The sequence below is a fragment of the Cuculus canorus genome, chromosome 1 (genome assembly GCF_017976375.1).
Source record: "Cuculus canorus isolate bCucCan1 chromosome 1, bCucCan1.pri, whole genome shotgun sequence".
NCBI lineage: Eukaryota > Metazoa > Chordata > Aves > Cuculiformes > Cuculidae > Cuculus > Cuculus canorus.
In genome coordinates, this window is record NC_071401.1 from 154,868,499 (window position 1) to 154,893,843 (window position 25,345).

The 25,345-nt window shown below is 43.6% G+C and overlaps 1 protein-coding gene across 1 annotated transcript; it reads left to right on the forward strand.

Moving 5' to 3' along the window:
• Nucleotides 1–3,329: 3,329 nt before the first annotated feature.
• On the forward strand, nt 3,330–25,028 carry FAM83F (family with sequence similarity 83 member F). Its single transcript, XM_054056937.1, has 5 exons — nt 3,330–3,797; nt 7,560–7,727; nt 14,967–15,088; nt 15,667–16,379; nt 21,165–25,028. The coding sequence occupies exons 1-5, from the start codon at nt 3,342–3,344 to the stop codon at nt 21,227–21,229; spliced, it is 1,524 nt and encodes a 507-aa protein (XP_053912912.1). The 5' UTR covers nt 3,330–3,341; the 3' UTR covers nt 21,230–25,028.
• Nucleotides 25,029–25,345: the final 317 nt, after the last annotated feature.

Genomic DNA, 25,345 nt, shown 5'->3' on the forward strand with positions numbered 1-25,345 from the left:
TTGCACACGGATGCTGACTACTCTTGGGAGAAGTAAGATGTAGGTGAGTGGGAAGGCATCAGAATTTTATTCCTAAAGAGCTGGGCACCCAAAGGTTTAAACTAAGAGTTTGTAGCAGTTTATGTCACAAGAAAAACACTGCTGGGAAATTTATCAAAGAATGTATCATGAGGTGGGCTATTTAGGGACTGAAATTACACAGGAAGGACTGGCAAGAGAGATGTATGCTCAGGACAAGCACAGTTACAATTAATGCTAAATATAAGGTGTCATATCTTTATCTAATGTGCAACCTGCACTGCGTCGTGAAGGAAAGTGAAGCAATTAGGCCCAAGTAACCAGAATATACGTGGGAGGTGTTTGAAGGCAGAAGTTTAAAACACTGTGATGGGGTTGGGGGAGGGTTACAATAAGAAGTAATATTTCCTGATCGGTTAGTTTACATCCTTTGGAAAACATCTGGAACCAGACCAGAAAAGTAAACAAGACCTTAACCAGGAGTTGGCTGGAAATACACCTGAACAAAGGTGAAAAGCAAAGAGGCCCAATCTTGCCTATGCACAGGCAGCACCTCCAGCAAGTAATCCCCAGGAACAAAATAAATCAAAGGACTGATAGTGTAGTTCTGCATGGATTGGCAGCTGCCTCAGCCCAGTTCAAAAGCAGGCTTCCCCTTTTTTCCTTCTCTTGAGACAGGTCTAAGGGTAGAGAGGAACTCCTGAGCTGAAACAATAATGACCCTCTTCTAGAGTGAAACTGGAATTCACGCGTCGATCCTAGAGGGGCAGGGCCAGATACAAGTATTTCCCCCAACCCTGCCTGACGTTCCTTGTTCTCCAGTCCCAAAGGGTTGGGTTACTTCTGTGACAGACAGGGCAATTGTTTTGTACCCTTTTTACCAGTCTTTGAGGTAAGGTTGTAAGATGTAAGGTCATGGTATATCAAAAGGGATTGAATAATCCGACCTCATAAAAACTCCATATAGGAAATACGCTTGGTTAGAATGTATTGCTGCAAGGATGGGGAGGGAGAACGGGGGACACGCATGCATTGGAAAAGGGTCTCTCAGCTTTTGCACAGCTCCTGCCCCTATTTGTCATATCAACACACAGACAACACTTCATCTTTTAGAGTGAGAGGTGGGGGCTAAGTATTCCGTCACAACAAACTGAAAAATCTCTGCTGCTTTTGCTTGGGTGTGGGAAACGTTCACTTGCTTTTAAATACAAAACTAAACATATATTTGTGAACCTACTGTTTCTTTCATGTGGGAGCCTTCGCTGAACACAAAGGATTACATTTTGCAGCTACGAGTTAATAGAGCACCAAGGATTAAAGAGATTTTATTTAGCCACACATGAAACAGCAGAGCTGATGGCAGCCTCTGGTACAGAAAAACACCCTGACAAGTAATTTAGTGAGCACTGGAGCTTAGAAAGCCGCATCTCCTGTGTATTTATATATTGTGGTTGGTTGACTAGGGTGTCTAAGATGGCATAAACTTCAGCTGAAACTTTTCATACAAGTGAGGCACTTATTAGTGTTTTCACTGTTATGGAATATCTGAAATCTAATAAGGCATGAACTCATGTAACTTTCCCTGTCAGGGCCTGTGATAGGATCTTTTTTCGCCATCAGGCCATTCATTTCCACAAAATCTGTAGGGATATAATTATGCTTCTGCCAAACTTCTTCGAACTCAGCCAGTGGGTTCAAAATTTATTAGAAGGATGGACAGACAGGCAGACAGATGCAGACATTGTAACCACATAACCCTCTCTTCCGTCAGAAATCAGGCTAAAAGAACCTATATTGAAATTAATTTTTAAAGGGAACTTGATAGGCAAAGGAATGGACCTCTGCAAAGTGCTATTTCAAATTTTGAATGAATTTCATGCTAGGAAAAGCTATTGATGACAGTCTGGAATGCTAAAATTCTCCCTTTTACCTGAAGAAGAGGAACAGCACAGGGATGATCTTCAGTGCCTCACCTCATCCTTGTTTTTTTAAGCAAGCTCACACTGAGCACAGGTGATTACTTATAGAGAGGAGACAAAGAACAGCTCCAGCGGCTCTGTCCCTACAGGGTTTTTTTGTGCATGTGAGCACTTAGGACGAATGACATATGTAAAGCACTGTAAATGCCTCCGAATGTTTGTATTTCACCACTGCCTTGTTTTTAAGTCTATTTCCTTGCTCATCCCTGCTAGCTCTGTTCTGGGCTGCAAGGGGGAAGCACTGGGTTTTGTCCTTTGTGTAGGCACTGCAAATAACAGTGGGGCTTGGATCTTGCTTAGGGCCCCTAGCAACCACCACACACCACGCCAAAAATCATCATTTAACATCACAGCTCCAAGTCTCTCAGTGAGATGCATGTGTTGAGCCGGGGGTATTTATTCACGCTCCCAGCCAGAGACGAGGAGGAGGTCAGTTTTATTCCGAGCTCTGACACCAGCCTGCTGGGCAGCCTCTGGCAAATCGCTCCGTCATCATCCCATCAGTAAACAGGGTACCCGCCTCCTGCTTTTGGGGAGTTGCTGAGCTGCTACTCCTGCTGTGTATGTGAATTTTGAGAGGGCCAGCTAGGAGCCAGCTGCAGCTGATGGACAGACCGTGGTTTGTGGCCACCCTGGTGCTCTACCAGTGTCCACAACCCTGCTCATATTCGCCCACGGGCACCCCTCAGGTGGCCAGCATGTCTGAAGAAGGGGGGAGAAGGACATGGATCTGTTAGAGACAGTCCAGAGGAGGGTCACAAAGATGATCTGAGGGTTGGAGCACCTCCCCTGTGAGGACAGGCTGAGAGAGCTGGGGTTGTCCAGACTGGAGAAGAGAAGGCTCTGAGGAGCCTTCCAGTACTTAAAGGGGGCTACGGGAAAGTTGAGGAGAGGCTCTTTGTCAGGGAGTGCAGTGATAGGAGGAGGGGCAATAGTTTCCAGCTGAAAGAGGAGAGATTTAGATAAGATGTTAGGAAGAAACGCTTTCCTGTGAGGGCGCTGAGGTGGTTCCAGAGAAGTCATGGATGCGCTATCACTGGAGGAGTTCAAGACCAGGCTGGATGAGGCTTTGAGCAGCCTGATCCAGTGGAAGATGCCCCATGGCAGGGAGGGGGCCGGAACTGGAAGATCTTTAAACTCCCTTCCAACCCAGACCATTCTATGATCCTCTGAAAACCCCTCTTGCTCAGACCTTCGCATTTGCACCCTAACCCCCCGCTGGAGGCCGGGCCGCTGCCGCCGTGCCGGGGACAGGGAGGAGCCGCTGCCCCGCCGGGGCGGGCTCGGGCTGCACAGGTGAGGCGGTCCCTGCCTCCTTCTCCTCCCGGCGGTGCGGGTGCCAGCATGGCGGAGTCCCAGGTGCTCCTGCTGGACGAGTCTCACGTCAACGAGAAGGTGACGGAAGCCCAAGCCCGTTTCTACTACAGCGAGGAGCAGCGCCGGGCGCTGGAAACCCTGGTGACCCGGGGAGAAGCTGCCTACAGGGATGCGCTGAGGAAGGACCAGCTACGGGACTTTCTCTCCAGCCAGGAGCTCCAGGCTCTACGGGGGAGCTGGAGGGGATACGATGACCCCCAGGAGAGCAGGAAGGTGGTGCGAGGTCCCGGTGGCGAGACCCTCTCGCTTGCCTACTGGCCAGAGTGCTCGGACACGGAGGTGCCACCGTTGGACTTGGGTTGGACGGACAAGACGTTCTACCGGGGCATCAGCCGGGTGGCCCTCTTCACGCACCCTCGCAAGGAGGAGAGCGCGCCCCACCTGAAGGAGGTGGTGCGGGAGATGATCCAGCAGGCGCAGAAGGTACGGCTCGGATGCCCTCGATGGGCAACCTCTGCCCGCCTTCACACCTGGGACACCAGGGAGCGCACGGGGTGGAAGGGAGGTGAGAGACTGATGCGGCTGGGCTTTCCTCACTGGGCCCTTCCAGAGCGGTGTTGGCCCTCCAGCTGGTTGGTGTCCACCAGGCAGGGCTTTCCCTGCAGTTTTCGTGCCAGTCATGTTATGGTTTGCCAAAGCTGGTGCCCAGGATGGGGTTAAATCCCTGCACTCCCCCACCAAATTGAGGTTTTCTACCCGTGGTTGGCTTTATCCTGTCCCAATCTGATTGCCTGGCACAGGGAAAGGTAGGCCGTGATGCTGTTACAACTACTCCTCCTGTACACGCAGGTAGCTCTAGTTAAACACAGGGCAGTGAGTTTGTTTATGGGGTGGTGGCTTTTTGGGGAAGTTATTTTGTGTGGTCTCAACACTGTCCAGCCTGAACTGCAAGCAGCCAGAGTCCAGGCAATATGTAGCTGCTCCTCCTATTTATCTTTGGCTGGAAAGGACTGTTAGTGGTGACAGGGCACTTCTGGCAAGAAAACAAACCAGCCGTGATGCTACAAGAGCTTGCATTGAATAGGTGGGGGCAATGATGAGATTTCTCTAAGTGTGGGTGAAGTTTCCAGGGACAGACCACCCTGGAAAAGATCCCCTTCAGAGCTGACATCCACCCCTTGGGGAAAGGAGATAATAGCGTTAAGAGACTTCATTCCCTCTCTTAGTTTTGCTGGTTTCTGTCTTTTCTGCTTTCTAATTCTGCAGTAATTTCATCTTCCACCTGCGCCACTTCCCCCAGCACGCGCACTATGGGCTCAACTTCTGCAGACTTGTTAAAACCAAAACTGCTGGGAAACACAGAAAACTTTCCAGAGAGGCGTTAATCCAGCAAGTGATCTCTTCAGTTCTCTACTTGCAGAAATAATGTGCACACCCCATAATCCTGTTCAGCGACTGATGTGATCAGTGGCATAGCAGAGCCAGAAGCTGTGAAGTCCTTGCACTCTAGTTTAGTGCAACTTCACATCCTCTTTTACCTGCCACAAACGCCTCTACAGACAGTGTAAGGACTGGGAAATTTTGCTCTTTTCAACAGCAGTGCCTGGCACCTAAAAATAATTAATTCCTTCATAGATTTTTATTTTTTCACTGTCTGGATGTACTGTGCCCCTCCCAGCCCAAAGGTGGTTTCATATTGAACAGCCATTTGAATGTTTAATGGTCCATTTCATAGATAACTATGCCTATTGTGTTCAGCTGAGCTGGGCCTGGCAATGAAAAATCTCCAGGTAGCAGCTTTTCATTGAGCAGATGAGAGTGGGGGTTTGATGGGTTTGTTTTTTGAGGCGGGGTCTAAACAGATACCAGTAATATGTGGCACATGTCTGTGGGTGGCTTATCATCAGTGTTTTACAAATCTCTGTTAATTAAGCTACTTTGCCACAGTGTGATTGGCGAGTTAATGCTTGCCAATCTAATTTAAATACCTATGAAGAGCTAGGCACACCTATGGGCCCTATAGATAAGTTTATTATCCACAAGATAGGTAGAGGAATGGTTTACCTCTTGCAGGGGTAAACGCTCATGCTCTGACTTGCTGTATTTTGGAACACTCTTAGGTAATCTTGACAGATCAACAGCTGTGGCAAGAGTTTGAGAAGAGAAACACAACAACAGGGGCTGCCCACTGCAGGTTTTGCTGGCTTGGAAGTGCCATCTACAAGGCAAATCCATCTGCTTTTTGTACAGGACTGCAGTTTCTGTGGGTTTAGTCCATAGTCTTGCAAAGAAACCTGAACTCACCCAGGGTCCTAAAACCTGGAGGGAACTATCCCTTCATATTGTAAGGCCATTACTAACAATTAATGGTTTGTCCAGAACGCAGTGCTATTTCTGCAGTCATTTGACTCATTGCAAATGAAGGGGATGGAAAGAAACCAAATTCACACGTCTGCTGTCTATTCTTGATCAATTCCCTATATGGATGTTCTTCAAATTAATATTATCTGGCACTCTTGCTCCTAAATAACTACATCCATACCACGATGTATGTAGGGGAGAGGGAGAATAACAGGCCTGAATTAATGCATGAACTCTTCATGCCTTTAATTATAATCTGCCTGTATATGAAGTTGTTGAGGAATAAAGTGGTACAAGTTCACTGTATTTTAATTTTCAGAGGTTGTGGTAACATTCCTTACATCTTTCTGCTTTGTGCAGGGAAGTGAGAACCAAGGCAGGACCTGAAATCCAGTCCTGGCTAGCAGATTGAAGGCCTTATTGAAGGACTTAGTATAATGTAGCTCTGCCATAGTTCACCTGTATCAGGAACCTACATGTCAATGCTGAGCATAAACACAATGTTGGCTCTTTTTCTATGTTAGAAAAACAAAAAAGCTTGTGTAAGCGCTGTTGACTGAAGGGGCCTGATGGAGCGGATCTGTTGGTTGTTGTTGGCCATACAAGCAGAGTCTCAGCAAACAAAGGGAGGGACATTTACTGTGGCATCACTTTCCCAAAAGCATTTCTTTCAAGGGTGTTTCTCAAAGGAAAGAGGTCTCTGGTGAGAATTATTCCCCCTTCCATAGGGGACTTCCGTAATTTGAGCTGCACTCTTCCAAACCTCAAATGAAGAAAATCCTACTGGCTGATCCAGACTTCAGTTCAATTCACACATATTTGTGCCTGCCCAACACAGCTTGGTTTGTCAGTGTGAGTCCGGCACCTGGGAAATGAAAATTTAGGCAACTCTATTCCCAGCATGCTGCCAGCATGAGAGCTCTGACCTGGGAAGTTGATGTTTCCCAGTGGGACTAGGAAAACACTTGTTTCCTTCATTCATAGCCTTTCAAATATTGAGGAGAATAACTCTTGCAGGCAGAAAAGTGAATTGATATTTCTAATGGTGTAAAAGGTACAGGAAAGGAGAGAAAGACAAAGCATGTAACATCAGCATTAAAGTTGCCCATAACCTGCTTCATTTTGTTGTTACTCATCCTATGAATGTTCAGGCTTGTCTGTCACGTCAGTGCAACCTTTTGTTTTTATGCAAAATCTATGCCTGGAAAGAGGGATTGGTTTTACACCAGAAAAAAATGTACATGTGAAGAGAGGGAGCAATCATTTTGCCTTCAAACCTTAAACACTAACTCTAGTCTCTTCCTGAAAGATATGGGGTGTTTATGTTTGATCTCCATAAGACATTCCTCAGGAAGCCAGCCCTGAAAGCAGACTTCTTACAGGGAACTGGAAAAAACGGAAAATAAAATTCATGTTGGCTGTACCATGCGCCACAGCTGAAGATTCAGGCCCTGGTGTTCTGTACATTCATTCTTTCATTACTCACCTTCTGAATAAGTGTTACAGCTGTGTTTTTCACCCTTCTTTTTCTATCTGTTTTCAGTGTTCTTTGTTTAAGTGGGCCCTTACAGAGGCAACAAAGCAGAGGGAAAACTAGGTATTTGGCTTTGACATTTCTCAGGCTGCTGAAATAAACCATCTTCCCTTAGAAGAAGGAGAACTCTCAAAAACATTATTTTATAAAGTTCCTTCCAAAGTGCGGCAGAAAATCACAAGATCATTTGTCATGCTTGGACATGTACATTCCTGAATTTTTGTCTCCCCTATATCCGCCTCCATATTCTGGTATCAGCATTCTCCTTTATTTTGGATCAGTGTGATGGGCCTCCCTCTCAGTTCCTAATATTTTATTGAGTTTTCTGTCTACTGTCGTCTTGTTTCCAGATTATTGCAGTGGTCATGGATGTATTTACAGACCGGGATATCTTCCGTGATATTGTTGATGCAGCATATAAACGCTGGATTCCAGTGTATATAATCCTGGATGAGGAAGGTGTGAAGCTCTTCCTGGAAATGTGCAGATGCCTTGACCTCAGTGACCTGCAGATCCGGGTAAGATATTCAATGCTGAACCGTTATCTGCTGCAAGTCAGTGACCTTCTTCTGTTGTAATGAATCTTGGAACTCACTTGGACAGGCGAACACATCTCTTTCACCCTACAAGTCACATCACGGCACTTAGGCAAGGGCTGGTGGAACATAGAGGGATAGCAGAGAGGCTTTCTAATAGAGAAGGAAAGAGAAAGGAAAGATTTGGATTTTTTGCCTTTCACCTGAGACAGGGATCTGTGTAGCTTCTTGGCTCTTGTGGCCTAAAAATTCCTGTTTGGGAAGAAAGCTGTCTGAGGAAATTCCTGTGAGTCTTCTGTGCAAGGATTCAAACTAAATTCCAGAGTGGCTCTTTGAGCTGTTGTCTGCATGGATTCCAGTTGTAGGACACTCATGGTCTGTGAAATCAAGACTTTCCTATCCAGCAGTGATCATCTGGGAGTGAAGGAGCTTGTGGTCCTCCCTTGCCTGAGAACATAAGGCACTGAGGAGCATAGCTGCTCCCTCGTTCCGCGTCAGACTATGCCTTCACATAGTATATGCAGGACAGCAGAGTAGTCAGCCTAGCTTGGCTGGCAGAAGCAGCCTCAGTAGTGTCTCATTCCATTACATATAGACTGCAGTCCTTTGTGTGTTTATAGTTAGTATCGTATTCCTTGCTTTTTTCCATGTTTTTTTTGGTTGCTGTCACCACTACAGACTTGTTCTGAATACTGAAAAAGTTGCTAGGTGGAGACAACCTATGGGATGCCAGACTCGCCCCTCTTGTGGTCCAACTCTTCTTCTGAGCAGTAGCAAAAAAAAATACTCAAACCTGCCTTTTTGCCTGGAGGAAAGGCAGATCTTCCATAAACACTCGATTAATTGCTTTTAAAAAAACACAACCAAAACTCAGAAGGCTCTGAAGGTGTTAGGGGCTCGTGTTAACCATTTTAGGAGAACCATCTTAAATCTGGATGAAAATGTCTTACATATATCTGAACGGTGCTCCTGTGAATGGCCCTCCTGTGAACAGCCACTGTGCTCTGAGTTTCTAGACTTCATAAAAAAATTATCTAGCTGAGCAGCTTTCTCTGAGATGGATGTTTCTTTCCTCTTGTATCTCTGGAAGCAGGACACAGACGTTGTTATAATAACATGCATTTCAAGAGTCAGGGGTATTCTGTGACTAGGCCTAAGTCTCTTTGGTACAAAACCATGATATCACAGCGGTAGTTCCATTTGCTCTGGCACCTGTTTCCCAGAACTTTTCTCACTATGTCATCATGTGCAGGAATGGTGTCTTCAGTACTGCATATTTTATCTCCTGGATAGAATGAATTAAAAGAGGCCCTGCCATTTTAGAAAAAGTTGCATTGCTATTGGAGAGGTTAGTTCCTTTTTATCTGCCTTCTCCATCTTTAAACAGTAAGCGATTCCTTTCTGCTCTTCCTCTTACTTTTTTCTCCACAGCTATCTATACAGATTTTACAGTCCAAAGCCAATCATCCCAGTGACTTGCTACAGCAGTGACTAGGTTCTGCAGCAGCCTAGTTGTGTAACCCTTTTCAAAGAGGCAAGTTGCAACTGATGCCATCAAAAGCAGGAAGAAACTCTTCTGTGTCTGTTCTATGGTTCCCTTCTCTCACAGCAGCCCTTGCTATGTTTTTGATTAGATGCCTTCAGCTAAAAAAATAAGTCCAAATGCAAGCTGAGCTGATGGAGATCCACTAAGAAGAACATTTGAATATCCATCTTTGACCTAGTTGTTCACTCTTCTGAAGAGCTCCAGCCCACAGACTGCTGTATTTCAAGTTTTTCCCCTCTTTTCCCAGATATCTCGTACTCTATCTTAAATTCCCCATAAAGATGTTGTATTCCTTTTCCAGTACAGCTAAGGCTTTAGTTAATCTTATTGAGGTCAGTGCAGTTTATTCCTGTCTATGGTACTACAGAAGGACTGGGAAGAGTCTTCCAGTAGGGGCAAATAGGTCATTGGCCTCTCAAGGAAGATGGCCTCTTAGTATCCTGCCTGAGGTTGCCTTGGATGTATCTGTGCTGCTGGCTGGGTCAGTATGGCTGAAGTCATCATATAGTGATTTCCCTGGCACCAGACTTTAGATACCCAAGGAATCTCAAGCAAATTTGAGGCTTCCCCTTGAGGACTTTCCCCACCCGCACCTCATTTATGTAATGTGTCAAAGCTTGTTTTGAACTTTTAGTGTTGAAGACCCAGGTTCAAAGCAAGAAGGCAACCTGGGCCTCCAGTCTTGTTCAGGCAGAATCATTTTGCCCAACATTGCTTGATCACAGAGGATATTGGAATTGCTGAGATAGAACAAGAAACTCTACTGCAGTTACCTCTATCATTCACCCGTTTCTTATTTATGATATTTCTTTCTCCTGACATCTGCTTTGATGTCTGAGTTTCTTCTGCAGGTTTTCAGCAGCAGGGCAAACATTCTACGCTTACACTGTCTTTTTCTGTAATCATTTTGCTTTCTTCTTCCACCAGTGGGCCACACTTTGTCAAGCAAAATAATTGCATGCTCTTCCTTCCTGCCTTTCTTCCCACCTTTCCTTCAGAAAGCTTGTGCTAGATTTACAGGATGGCTTTTTCTCAGAAACTTGCAGCAATGCAGGATGTAACTTCAAGGTTCAGTGGCAAGTTCTGATCCCAGGGAAAGAGAGAGAATGACACACTCCCATGAGCTGTCATTGCTGCAGAGTCAGGATTCTTATTCTGTCATCACCAGGTGCTCAGATTGTTCTATGATTCCTGTCCTTTTGTTTTCTTTGCCCTGTTCATCTAATGCAGAGTTAATACTTCAGCAGTCATAATACAGGGATTTTTACTGTTAACACTGGATTTTGCCCTTTCTCTACGTGCAGTGCTGAGCATTTTCACAAAATTCTTGGCTATTGTATCATTTTGAGATGGCAAGGCATCATGATCTGCTGACAGTCTCACAGGAGGGAAACTGCTCTAGGAAGACAGCAGCTCACTCTGCAAAGGCAGGAAGTTGTTTACTGACTCCAAGGGTTAAATGAGAAAACCTCAATTTTTGTCTGAAGGCCAGAGATCACTAGAAATGCATTTAAATTCAACCATCAGCACATTCATCCTGGGATGTTAGTAAGAACGTGTCTTGTTTATATGAGTCATATGGCTTCCTGAGCCTACAGGACACCGTTTGCCAGACGTCTGCTATGTTTGACACAAGAGTGTTCTTTGGAGATCACGATGAATCAGAGTCCTCATAGATACAAAATTCAAAGTCCCACAAAATGTCCTCTTTTTGTTGACCTGAGGGTGAGTGTTCTCACCAGTTTTTAGATGAGTTCTCTTTCTCCTCATGCTTCTACCGCCCAAGACCCCAGTAACTGACAACCGTGCTCACAGACAGGGAATTCGCCTAGTGCTCCAAGCAAGCCCAGGGAATGAGTTATCCTGCAGGAAGTTCACCTTCATGCTACTTTTTACATTTGTTTTCCCAACATGTAAGGAATTCCTTCCCTCACTCCAGAAATTCTTAGAAGTTTCTATCTAAGAAATTTTTGGAATTTCATTTCAGTATTTCATGTCGTTCTTCATCGATTCCTAACTCAAGTGAGGGAGAAGCTCGGTGTAAAGTGATGCAGAGCTGTTGGTTTTTTGATTATCCATTAGAGAATTCTTCTAGGCTGCTTGTGACCTTTTGAAAATCGGGCTTTACAAGGCTCTTTTCTTGCAAAGACCCAAATAAATAATACCTGATAATGACCTCGGCAGGCCAGGTCCAGCTAGGTGCATTCCATCATATTCTGCTTGAATACCTGCAAGTTTTAGTATATTGTCAACAAGCATGCCTTGTCCACAGTGTTTCCAAGCATTACTTGGTGGCTGCTTCCAGATTGTATCTGCTTTTCTGTCTCTGCTTAAGAAAGGTGAGTACTTACCACCCATCTCTCTGACCTGGATGTCTGATCACCAGGAATGAGAATCTTGCAGACCACGAATAAGAAAAATTCCTTCACTGTTGTTACTATGGTCCTGTCTACATGAAAACCATATCTCTCTTCACTGCTTCTGTGGCACCTCCATCTAGGATTTTAGAGTGGGAAATAATGGATATCTAGGGCCTCACCCTGTGCTCAGGTGACGCAATAGTGCAAGAGAACAAAAGACTGGAGCTACCCTAACCTGTTGCCTAAAGCAATCTGATTTTTCCAGGGAAAGCCGAAAGGGGATTTACACATTTTGAAACATACCATCAATATAAGGGACTGTTGTGTCACTGCCATCTACCAGATACTGGTTTTGTCTGTTGGCTCACCTAATCTTTTTTACCTCTGTTAGTTTATAAAGGTCGTTCCTGTCATCCATCTCAACGTGAAATAAAGATCCCTGCTTGCTTTGCAACATACATATCACCAGTTTTTCTAACAGGGAAGGTACGCACAGGTTTCCCTGGTGGAAGTATTTACAGTGCTTCCCGTTAGGGGGTGTCTTGTGTATCCCTCCTACTCAACCCCAGCAGGGGAGCACTACTGCCCATGTCTGTTAAGTGGCAACTAAGCCATCAGTCACAATACAACCTATTACAGACTTTCTAAACTGGGTCTAATTTAACTGTGGGTTCAGGGTGGGGTTTAAAAGTGCATCATAATAAAGCAAGAAAGACTGATTCCTTCACTTATTAGGGTGCTCTGTCAGGCTTGACTGTTACTGATCCTTATTAAATTGCTGCCAGGGAGACGTTAGTCACTGCTTGTGATGAGGAGTGGTGCAGGACTGTGTAAAGGAAATGTGAAAATCTAATGCAGACTGCAGCTTCCATAAGCCAGGATATGACAAACCTTAAGCAATCTTCTACAAGCATACTGAGGGGTCCTTTCTGTCTGGTGAAATAATTGGCCCTCTACCCAAAATACTTGTTACTAGTGTAACGCTAGTGCCTCCCAAAAATGGCTGCAACATCACCTCATTTATATTTGTCTTTCCTCTTTTGTTGTTGTGTAGTATTCAGTACGTGAACCCAGCCTTGTTCTGCCTCTGTTCAGCTTGATATGTCAGTCTACAAATGCTCCAAGATCCTTCAAGGCAGAAAACATTATAATAACCTGTTAAGTGACTCGATGTTTATACGACTTTGTGCTTGTTTTCTGTATTTCAAGATGTATTTATGCACTCCCGTGCTTACATTGTTCGATGAGGTTTATGCGTTCAGCTGTTTGCTTGTCCCTCTGTGCCTTTAAGTGTTATGTGTAGCTGAGTTACTGCAGAAATTCAAATGTACTTTCTTTCCACCAAAAGAAGGTGATAAAATGTACAAAGACAATAAAATCCCCACTTATTACATGATAGGGAGTTTTCTGCGCACATGGGCTGATACTTCTTGATTCACAAATGTAATGTGACATGTCATAGTTGTTGACTGCTTTGAAGAACGGAGGTTATTCTTGACACTTGCAGTCAATTTTTCCATGATTTGGCAAATCCTACATCCAACTTTACTCAGCAAGGAAAAGAAAAATTTTAGGTGATCAGCCAGCCAACTACAAATGTTATTCTAAATACTGGAAAGGGCACCCTTTCTCCTGTGCTCTACCCAACCTGCATTCAGCATCCCACACGTGTGACTCAGTGCTAGGCCTTGAGCAAGTCACTTCATCTTTTTCTGTCTCAGGCTCCTCATCTTTAAAACAGAGTAATAATACTTGTAGCAGTGTTGGGAGCATTAATTAGCTAATGCCTACACAGGACTCCAGACAGATCAAGCAATAGATGAATGCAAAATAGTAGTATTATCAGTTACTGTTAGGCAGAATTTGTACTGACACTGCTGTATTTCAGTGGGGGAAACAGGAGCTGATTCGACTGTAAGAGTTATATTCAGAAAAAATGTGTTTGGAAATAAATCTGCGTTCTTCTAATCACTCGTTCCTGCCTGCTGATTTCTATAGCCTATCAATATTTAAGCTGTCAGTGAGGTTTATAACAGCAGGACTTAGCTCTCTGGGGATCTGAGGCTGTGCTAGCATTAGCCAAATCCTCATGATTCTCCTGCGCTGCAGATGGGGGAAGAATGAGACAAAAGTGAATTGACTTTCCCAGAACATCATAGAGAATAGTGTCAGAACTGTGATTACACTTGGGACTATCTGACTCCCCACCCTGGATTTTTTACTCCTTATCACAATACCTTTTAGCTTTTCATTGTTAAAGAATTCTTACAGAAGCAGATGGTGAGACAACAAAAATGGTCTAAATTTGTGTGGCAGAGCAGCAAGAGAATTTGCTCTAAACCTGCACTGACAGTCAATGCTTTTGGTCTGGGGGAACTGGGACAGTGTTTTGTGTTAGACAGTTTGGCAATTCAGCCTCATAGAGCCAGGAGCGACTGAGTAACACTCAATCCAATGTGCAAATATATTCTGATAGTAAGTGCAGGCACACATTTGTTGCTGGTAATCATGTAACCTTTTTCTCTTTCCATTGAACAGTGAGGAATCTGGATGGATATTGTAAATATCTGGGATTCTTAGTAAAATTATAAAGATCAGGGTTCTCCTTTTGCTATAACAGACAGGACACCTCCATCTTTTGAGCAATAGAATTGTTTCTTCCTTTTTTTTTGTAATAGTTAAATTGTCCAGTCTTATAAATTGCTCAGTTTTGTCAAGCCATGTGTTGTTGTGAATCAGAACACAAACAGAGAAAGAACTTGGTATCTACTTGTTTCATGATTTACCTTCCAAGTAACTATGCCCTTTGCACTGCACAGGTCTCGCAAAGTTCCTTGGTTTTGAGGTTCTGCTAACACAATCTGGAGAAGAGCTCACGTGTGCCATGGAATAGGGATCAGAGAGTGCAGACATGACTCAGAGCTTCCTCTGATTCATTCTCTTGAACTGGGTTGGGCCTTCTGAGCTACAGCACAGGACTGGAGATGGAGGATTATTTGATTTGGAAAGCATCGTCTTGCCAGTGGGTGAGATGAATAGCTGGAGACAGCAGGCAGGGTTACAAAGATGCTGACCTGTTGCACAGGGCTATAAAATGATGAAGGGGAATGAACTGCCTAAACAGGGGACAGCAGGTCTTACAGCACTATGCTTTCCTTTCTGCAGCCCGTTGAATTTCTGGGGGCTGGTACAAAATGAGTTGTAGTCTTAGAAGTAGTGAGATAATGTGAGTGACATGTTAAGACTTGAAGCTGGCAATTATCTAATTCTCTGCCCTATTTATTGTGACGTTTTGCCTTTTCACCTCCCTGTTAGAATATCCGCATACGTTCTGTGACAGGAGTTGGGTTCTACATGCCAGCAGGGAAGATCAGAGGCACACTGGCATCCCGATTCCTGATGGTGGATGGTGAAAAGGTGGCCACTGGATCATACAGGTGGGTCACTCTTGCTTAAGGCAAAACTATGTTCTTTGTGTAAAGAATGGCTTGTGGCTTTGCTTCAAAGTCTTCTTCCCATGTCATTCCCTTTCTTATCCCAACTTCTGTAATCTATGTGGCATCTGTAGAAACTGGGGTGGGACACCAGAGAATGACCGTGTGCTCCTGAGAGAGCAGAACGTGCACATGTTAGCAGACCATGAGAGTGAGCTACAGAGAGAGTTCCACGCTGCATCAGGTGGTGGTCTGCAAGGACTCTGCAACAGCCACTAAGCTTAGTTCTCTTCAGTGGAGTTTTTAGTCTGTAGACTCCTACTGTTGGTGCAGTGTTGCTTTTTTAGAGGGGTAGACGGTCCTTTGGAGTTTTAGGGTCTTTTCTTCCAGATCTGGTCTGCATGCCTAATGAAGAACAATAACAGAGAGCTTCATATATCTATCCTGACCCATCCTGGCATGGACATTTGGGCAAATGGCACAACACTACATATTCCCATGCAGTGTCTTAGGTGTTGGTAGGTGGGCTGGGTCAAGTGTGCACCCAAAAATCTAATGTCGGTTCTGTTTCTTGTTCTTAGCTTCACATGGAGTTCATCCCACATTGATAGAAACATCCTGCTAGTCTTGACAGGACAGCACGTGGAGATGTTTGACATCGAATTTCGTGAGCTCTATGCCATCTCAGAGGAAGTTAATATCTACAAGGAACTGGGGATTGCTAACCCATTCCATCTCGGAATTGGGAAGCCAGGCCTTCGTTCTTCCACTGTGGCTCGGAAGTTCATTAACCCCAAGTATGGTTTAGTGGCGGGGGCAACCCGTGGTGATATGATGCTCTGGGCTTCACGACACAGACAGGATAATCAGGGGATCATGGAAAAGGAGGAAAGCAGTGAGTCGAAGAAACGGTTAAATCAGTTCCTGAATGACTTAGTCACATTGGAGCAAGAGTTCCCAGAAATTGAGCCACCTCTGGAGAACTTCAACAAGCTGAATCGGAGCCCTCAGAAACTGTTCTCCCGGCTCCATATGGATCTGAGAAATAAATCCAAATCCAGAGAGTCTATTCGTGACCTGAAGAAAGAAGATGCACAGGCCAATTCAAAACAAGGAAAACGATTTGCTAGTGGGCTTTTCAGTCGCAAGGCCAAACGGTCTCCAGGCTCAAGCATTGAGGCCAATTCTTTTGCCAGTGAAGGACATTCGGGAGAAGACCTTGGGAACATGAAACTGGAATGTGAGCAGCTCAGCATCGGCCATGCCAGTGTTCGGAGCACTGAAGGCATCTCAGGTAAAACTCCTTCTACCAGCATATCCTGCTTCTTTGTCCCTTGTTTTGAGATTGACTGATTGATGCAAACATATTCAATATAGGCTTTTGTGAGTAGATCCTGTTATTTCTTATATAGTAAAATGATCAGGATCAAAGAAAGGTAGACATTGTATCAACTGATAGGGCAATTTAAGTTGAAGGTCATTGAATGGCAGTCATTGTAAAGTTGGTACTTTTCCTGAAAATGTGTTCTCATACTTCTTAGCAAGCAGGCGTGGGACAAAGGGGAGAAAGGTGAATGTCTCCATGCCTAAAGCAGGTTGTATGTACAGCTGATGAAGTGCACTGCCCTGATAAACAGCAGCAGTATGTTCACTATTGTAGTGGCTAGTGGGGTGCAGACAAAATTTCAGTGTTACCGCTCCTTTCCTCATTTAGGTTTAGTGTTTGGTTTACTGTGACAAGTTACTGGTGGAGAAGAGAGGAAAACATGTTTATGTTGAGGTGAGGGGGCAAGGAGAGGGTGGAAGTCTTTTTAATTTGCTCCTTTATCACCTTCTGAAATCATGGAGAAGGTGACTAGAAGCTATGGAGAAATACTAGATCTCATCTTTTCTTTCTTTGCTGACACATGATTTATATTTTCACATATTCCTTCCAAGGCTTTATCAGGTTGAAGACACAAATGATAAAGATTTCTTCCAGTTTATGGGTTCATAGGTAACTTCCCAATGTTTTAAACGTTCTGTCAGATCAAAGTAAATCATTAGACTATTCAGTCTGCTTTTCTTTCTCTCTCAGTGAGTTGTGCTGGGTGTCAATACATACTGTGCCAGCAGGAAAGTAAACTAGTTCCAGGGAGAAAATTTGTCCTCAACTTGTCTGGACAGAGACCATTCTGTGCTCTGATGAACGCAGAATGCAAGTGCAGAGAGACTGAACTCCTTTGAGATTGCCATGATGTGAAATGGAAAGACATTCTCCCAAGACCAAAAAAAAGAAAGATTTCTGGCTGAAGGAAGGACAGACTTAAAAATGCCAAATGAACAGAAGAGAGAGAAAGGCATGGATAGTTTATTTGAGGTGAGAGTAGACCCATTTTAGGATATGCATTTGGCATTTGAGGGGGCTAGAAGTAGACCCTAGTCTACAGAGGTTCTCTCTCCAAATCACTTTATATCCTGAGCACACACAGTGTGCACTGCTGGGCCCCATTCCTGACAGCCAGGAGAAACAACATCCGTGAAGGCCTATAGGGAGATGTATGGGCATTTGCTCTTGGAGGAATAGACCTGAGGGCTTGCACTACCCTCTAGTGACAGAAGTGGAGAATTGTGTGATCTCTGATTTGTCAGCACTTTGCAATATCAGAGATTCGCCAAGTTTCTCACTGTCAGCTGTTTTAAAGCAGGTGGCTCGCCATTCCCACAATGTCATGATGAAATGAGGCCCAGATTAAGGTACAAAAGATATTTATGTTTCTAGTTGAACAGTGGGGCGCTGCGCCCTTCGGAGGCATTGACAGTCAAGGCAGCAGAGATGTCCCTATTCCTTTTCACGCAGTGGATCTGTGCCAGACAGTCTGATGCTTGGTCTGGACCATTTCCACAAAGACACTATCATATTATTATGTTTAGATTTTACTTATTGCTACCGCTGCTTCCTGAAAGCTGCCACCTGTTTCAATAAAGAGGAAGGAAGAATTAAGAGCAGGTGCAGAGAAAGAGCGGAGGTCCAGCAACCAACCTTCCTACTCTGCTCTTCCTGACCTGCTAAGTTTTTCCAAGGAGTCCATGGAAGTATATTTGGTTTTATGTAAGTTGAGAATGCCTGTTCATAACGGGCGACTCCACAGCTGTTGCAGTATGCTGTAAGCAGACTTAGGTCACCTGGTGTTGTAAAAGGCTGGAGGAACATCACTGCTTATGTGTTGCTTTTGAATTGGATCACTGTTCTTGAGAGAAAGTTTCTAGTGGTCCCAAAGTGGCATCTGTACAGAGGTGATAGAGGGCATATTAGAAAGATGGAGACTCATAAGAAAGAGGGCAAACAATGAGTTACCCAGAAGCCTGCAGCTACTTGATCAGTAGCATGTGCTTCATTAGCATTTAATAAAAAAAAAAATTCTTGAACATGGGCATGGAATAGAGTTCCAGATTGAAGATAAAACAGGAGGCACTTTGTTCTTGAGTAGCTGTAGGACTTAGTTTTACAAGTTTAAGTTGTCTTTGAACAGGTCTGGTAAAAACTGATGCTGTGATACTGTGGGTGACAGAAGGGAGGTAAGAAGTGGAAATGAAGGAGGGAGAAGATGCTTGGTATTCAGTCAGGTTAGGATGCAATTATTCAGAGCTTCACGGTTCGAAATAGCTGCCCTTACCTTTTGTAAAGATTAAACAGCACACTTAAGCCCTGTGGGCCTGCCTGTGCACACATCCTCCAAAGTCACTATTAATTCTATAGTACCACAGAGACACATCCCACCTTATGAATGCATAGAGAGACCAGATCCACACCCCGAGTAGCTTGGAGAGTAATTGAAAGACATTATTCAAGCAGGCTAAAGGTCAGATTCAGTCTTGTAAGAACAAATGGTGATGAAGAGAATCTGAACTGAGAAGGGAATTGATGAAAGTGTGTTCTGTGACTGAGTCAGAAAATCTGACTCGGTATTTATTATACATGCTAGAAAAGGATACCTGCAAGTCAGAATTGGGAGTCTGGAAAATACAAGGGCTACAGATATTAATGTCCCAAACTAAATGTCTGAATTAAAATCCTGAGGTATTGTCCTAGCACAGTGCACGAGGTCTGTGCATTGTCTCACAAGGCTTTCTTAAACCACCTCATCAAATTGACACAACTCTTGAATTTCACTGTTGCCCACCTAGGAATGCAACAGCAGAAGCTCTGAACCTGACCAGAATCTTGTTCATTTTAAGGTGCTGCTGGGCAGACTGTGATCAGCAAAGACAGTGACAACTCTGTGCAGTTTAGACAACTCTGTGAGGGTTTGGAAGCTATGTTCCTTTGGGTTTTTTGTATTGTTTTCTCCTCTGGAGGAAGCAAAGCAAAGTGGGCTTGCTCAGAAGGGTCTGCTATCCTGAGTTGCTTCATACATCAGCCCTTGCCTCTCAAGAGTGTTGGTTGCAGAACACATACTTAACAGCAGGATTTTGTGCTTCACTTTTGGGTACTTCTTGGAGCAAGAAAAGAGATCTACACTGGGCACTGTAATACTGCAGAAATAGCTGCTTCGTTGTCACCAGTGCTTTTCAACCAAAGTGGAACCGTGGGTTGGCAGAATATTCAACATGTTTTCTAGAAAGAAAGAGGGGAACATTGTTGGATACATACAAGGAGGGTAGATAAAGGTCAGAAGATGAAAATAGAAAGTGAGAAGAAATAAACATGTTGGGAGTTGAGAATAAGCAGAGGACAATGCACACTTTTGAAAGTAAACATGAGGGTCTTGCAGGTGATACAAACAGAGGGGAACAGGGGTGGTGAAGAGATAGGAATAGTGATAAAGTTAGTAGTAACATACTACTAACTAAAATGAGTCAAAGAGGGGGCAGGAGGTAGAATGACATGCCTTGGGGAGATGTGGGGAGAAAGCAGTAGCATGCAAAGCAGCCACAAAAGTGAGGGCAGCCTCCCACATGGATATCAAGAAGTTGCAGTATGGAAGAAAGTGGAGAGAAGGAGAGGAGAGAGCTCTTCTCTTCCCCATCACCTGTGGATGAAGAAAACATTGATCAAACATCCACAAGCCAGAGAGTGACAAGGAGAATTATTTACTTGAAGCCCAGTTCAGAGACAGTGCTTGGGTCAAAAGCTTTCTCATCTTAGGAAGGTTGAGACATCTCAGTAGAATGTCACCATGACCTGTGGCAGTTTTTCCTCCCTGTTTTCACTCTACTGGCCACTGGCTTCAGCTACTTTGGAGATGCACACATACCTTCCTTCTGTACGAATACATGAGTGGGGTCTGTCTTTGTTCAGAGGGACTGCAAGCCTCAAGAGACCCCCTCTCAGTATGTGCTGCCTGGGCTATAGGTCACGTAAGCCTTGCTGTGCTCAGGGAACAGACAAGCTCCCTTGCTTCCAAAGGCCTTTGTAAACACATTTTAGTACAGTGCTTGAAAAAAATATGCTGGGTCATCCAGACCAATGGCCTACTGCAACGAAGATCAGACAGCAGTGCTAGCACTGAAAAGTACAGATACTGGAAGCAGAGGGAATCCAGGGAATGAACAATGAAAAAGACTAAGATGATAAAAAATTGGGGCAGCATACTGTGCTACTTAAGGGAGAGACCCTGAGGCTTCAGGATTTGTCTTACAAAGGAAATGGTGGAAATACTGGCACTTGAGATGTTTGAAAAGGGACATAAAAAAATCTCTGCTGAAAATGTGTTTGGGGATGAAATGGATGAGATGACCTGCCTTTTTTCTTCATACTGCAATCTTTGGAAAAACTCCCGCCCAAGTCATGGACAGTCTGTTTTTCAGTGCCGAGTGGGACCTGAGAATACCACTGAGGCTGGTCTGGGTACTGGCCAAAGCCTGGAAATACTTCTCCAGTGGTTTTCCCCACAGTATACTCTGAATTTGCTTTTATTTAGATCTCTCTTCATTTCACGGTAGTAGGAAATAAAACTATGAGTTGAGTACAGAGTAATGTAGGTTTAACACACACAAATTGTATAGTAAATAATAAGAGAGGATTGAAACATATGTCCAAACTTTATCCAGGTCTTATTTACTTGACATTAACGTGATTTTAACTTTTTAATTCCAGGTAACATGGGTCCAAACTCCACTACGAGCGATAAAAACAAACAATCTGCCTGTGTGTTATCTTGATTGGGAAGGACTGTCTGGAGAACTGAAGACTGAACAAGATGGAACAGTAACCTCTTGATTGATTTTGAATCTACAGCCATATCCTCACACAGTGGTCTGTCAAGCCACTGTATGGTCCTGGATGTCCCTGGCACACCCTGTTAAAGCACATTTACTGGGGGAAGCATAGACTTTGTATGGTCGGTCCCTTAAATGAGGGTTCGTGATGAATGTATCAGTCCATATATCTGTGTGCATGCATATTTTATATATAAAACCAACTGTGATGACTGGTCTCAGAGCTCGCTCTGTGTCCAGATAAATCCAGGAGATTTTCTGACTTACTTGTGCTGCTACTTCAGTCTGTCTAGCTACAGACTCAGAATCACTGTGTTGCATTGTTTACTCTACTGCACTGCAGAAATGTATCGGTCTGACTGGCTGGAAGGCTAAATCCAATCAAAGTGGCAAGTTCTGGGTGAAATAAGGATTTATACCGAATGCGTAGCAATCCTTTGTCCACAAGGAGTCTTCCTGTAGATTTCTGTCCTCACTTATCCACACAGAAATGAGTGGTCTGGGAGAAGGGTTTAGCTAGCAGAAGCCTACAGATTAGTATCTTAACTGTTTCGTGTCATAAATATAGCAGTCGAACAAAATGATTTAGCAAGAAAGTCGTAAGGAGAATAAACAGAATATAGAGGGATGTTTAACCTGCATTTGTGACTGGGTCAGAAGAAGTGCCTTATAAGGGGAACTGAATAGTATCTGGGAGCAATAATGCAGCCTTCGGTGGCTCTTACAAATCCTGTTTGTTGCTAATTCAGCAATATTTTACCATTCATGGAAACTGCATGATTAAGGACTGAATATTTAAGGGTTGAAAGAGGCAGCAGAGGAGGCATACAAGCTTTTCAAATGTACCTTTTTTTATTTTTAAGTTAACCTTTCCAAACTCTAAATCATGCCAAAATCGAGAGCTTTGATCCATAAGAAGCACTGTATGCAATCAGACCAAAGGCCACCTAATCTGGTCTCTTGTCTCTAAGGATAGGCAGTAACAGGTGATCACAGAAGCATAAAATATAAAGCTTGTATACAGAAATCTTTCTCTGATACTGTTCTAGGAGTCTATGAACTTTTTGAACTAGCAGTTCCTTCTGGACCTGGCCCTAATGAATGCATTTAGTCCATTTTTAAAAATCCTTTTCTGCTTTTGGCCTCCACAGCGTTCCGTGGCAATGAACCCAGAGTTCATTGTGTGGTGTGAAAAAGAACTGTTGTCAAGCTGTTTGAATAGGGTTTTTAATTATTTCATTGAGGGATCCTAATTCTTCCACTGTCAGATGTAGTGATGATCACCCCTGTTCCTTGTCTCCTTGCCACTACAGACCTATATCATATATGTCCTCAGTCATTGCTTTTTCCAAGTTGCAGGTTTGTGGTATACATAACCACTCATTATATGGGACCTGTTTTACACCTCTGTTCTTTTGTTCACTGTCCCTTTTCCACTTCTACCCACTAATAGAGTGGAGAAGTGACTTGCTTTTGTTTCTTCATTGTGTGGATTGATGTTTCACTGTTCTTTCGTGCCATCTAAATTACATACTCTGCTGTCTTAAATAAGCCTTCTTGTGATTCTAAGGAAAAGAAGTCCGAACTGTGAGCAGACACCTGAAAACGAACATACCTACTTGCAAAAAAAAATATTCAGATGTCAGTAAAACACAGGTTTAGATTTCTTTCTTTTTGTTTAGAGAAGCCATTAGAGAAACAAGGAATTAACAGCAAAGACAACTGCTGCACTCCCAACACAGAACAAACTGTTGCGAAGACTCTTCTTCAACAGTTGCAGTAGTGGTTGTTACACTGAAACAGCTGTCTGTAGTTGATGATAACGTGCAGTTGATTGATTGATTGATTGATTGATTATTAACTGCCTTCCCTGGAAATGTATTTAACTTGCTTGGCAAGCAAGTCTGTTTTACTCTGAGTTTACACGGTAGAATGCCTCGAGACCCTAAAATATCAAAGGTATTGTGCTGTCTGTTAAACATACTCATCCTCAGCCGGTGGGTTAAATGTTTGCTATTCTATATAGCTATTCCATATAGCCTTCTGGGAACAAGCTGTAGTTTTGCAGCTGGGTCTGTCAGCTCCTATTATCAGCAGTGTTTTATAAAATTGTTCCTGGTAATGGGAGAGAAGAGGTGGTGGAAATGACACCATCACTTAGAGATAGAAGTGACTTAATACATGAGTAATCCTGTTGGCTCCAGGTGTACAGCTCATGTGCCAAAAGCTGCTCGCTGCATGTCTGTAGTATGGTCTGAAATGGCTTGATTTTGCCATACTTCTGTTATTCTCCAGGTCTTTGGGAGATTTTTTTTTTTCTCTCCTTGTATTTATTTCACTTGGTTAGCAGAGATCAGAGATAAAATTATCAGGCCAGCACTGTTCTGATTTTTGTTCTGATAAGAACATTGTCATCTGGTGCTTCCTTGTTCTCCCAGACTTGTAAAATATTTATTTATTTTTAAATTGTGCAATAGGTGCATTAACTAATTAGTACCTTGCTGATACCTATGGTCAGGTTTTCCAGGAAGTCCTTTATGTCTTTGTTTTTATGTCTTTGTTGCTTCATTGTGGGTAGAGTGACTTCACAGATAGTCTGAGAGGCTGATTTCACTTGCTCTTCCTCTCCTTCTGTACTTACTTATTAACGTGCTTTACTTTCTCTTTCCTCTGATGGATGCAAGAGCACTTTTCTTTAACCTTGTCAACCTGACTAGATCTCCTTTCTAGAGAAAGTCTCTCATCTGTTTGTCTGTTCTTTTTTGTTGCCACACCAGTTCCTGAAAAGTAGCGTTCACTAGTTTTTAAATTCCTTCCCCTGTTACAGAAGTCAGTCTCATGCCTTGACTCCAGGGGCTAGTAGAATTCCTTATGCATATCACACAGTATTTAATTACTTAATTTGAGAGAGCAAACTTGCTTTCTTGCATAATATGAATCTGTTTCTTAAACTCAGCATGATTCTAGGGGGAGGCACGTAGCCTTGCTGATCCAGAGTGGATATTTCAGACTCAGGTGAAACTTCTTCTTCCCTGAGGATAAGATCAGCTGAACTTGGACTATTTGGCTGCTCTTATGGCAATAGATCTGAGTCAGGATGAGGTGACCACATTTATTTTCACTAGTTTTGCTAATTGTGGTTCTTGATGAGCGATATAAACCTGAGGCTGTAACCTATGAAATGTATCTCTCTCACTCTCCAGATAAAATGTGGTTGATGGTGATGGGGAGGGCAGAGGGTCAAGGAGCAATGGTTATGAATTCTGTTGGAAGTCTGCTAGCAGAGGCTGGAAGTACAGCAGTACCTATGGCAGTCTTCAAATAAGCTATCATTTGGTCCTACCCCAAGATGCCACCCCTTGCAACCAAATCACTAACCTCTCAAGGGGATGGGAAAGCTGGGAGACACTTGTTGCTCTGTTGGTATTTTAAAGAACAAGATTAGTTCTCTTTGGTGTCTGTGTCCTGACCCTGGACCATCTCACAAGGATGCCTGTTCTCCAGATCTTGTTTACTCTTTGGCTTGTCAGTCCAGGTTTGATGATCTGTATGGCATACCATGGGGCCTACACTTACAGTCCTCGTTTTGGACAGAGTAATGAAGCTGAGGCTCGCAGCTCTTTCTTTCTGGTGTGAAACAGTGAGCAGTTCTGAATTAGACTCTTGGCTGACCATGTGCCTTCTGGGTTTCTTTTGGTATATGTTTGTGTATTTAATGTCTATATGTCCAGTGAATTATGCTCAAGACCTTTTCTAAGTCAAACAAATAAACTGTTTGCAATATTATATTCAGATACCTTGTTCGTTGGTGTCGCTTTTAATTTCTCAGCTACAGGTCCTGAGTTTGGGGGATTTTTCTTGTTATTTGTCAAGAAACTATACTGTCTGGATTAGAGCATGTTTGTGAGTAACACATGAACAGCTTTGGCCTATGTTTGGTGGTGCTTGTTAGAAGATGTGTGGACAGTTAAATTCTCCACAAGTACAGTGTTCTGTGGTTTTGAGTATCTTAAGAAAGACTAATTCATTCCTGCTTTCTCATTGCTGGAGCAGGATGTT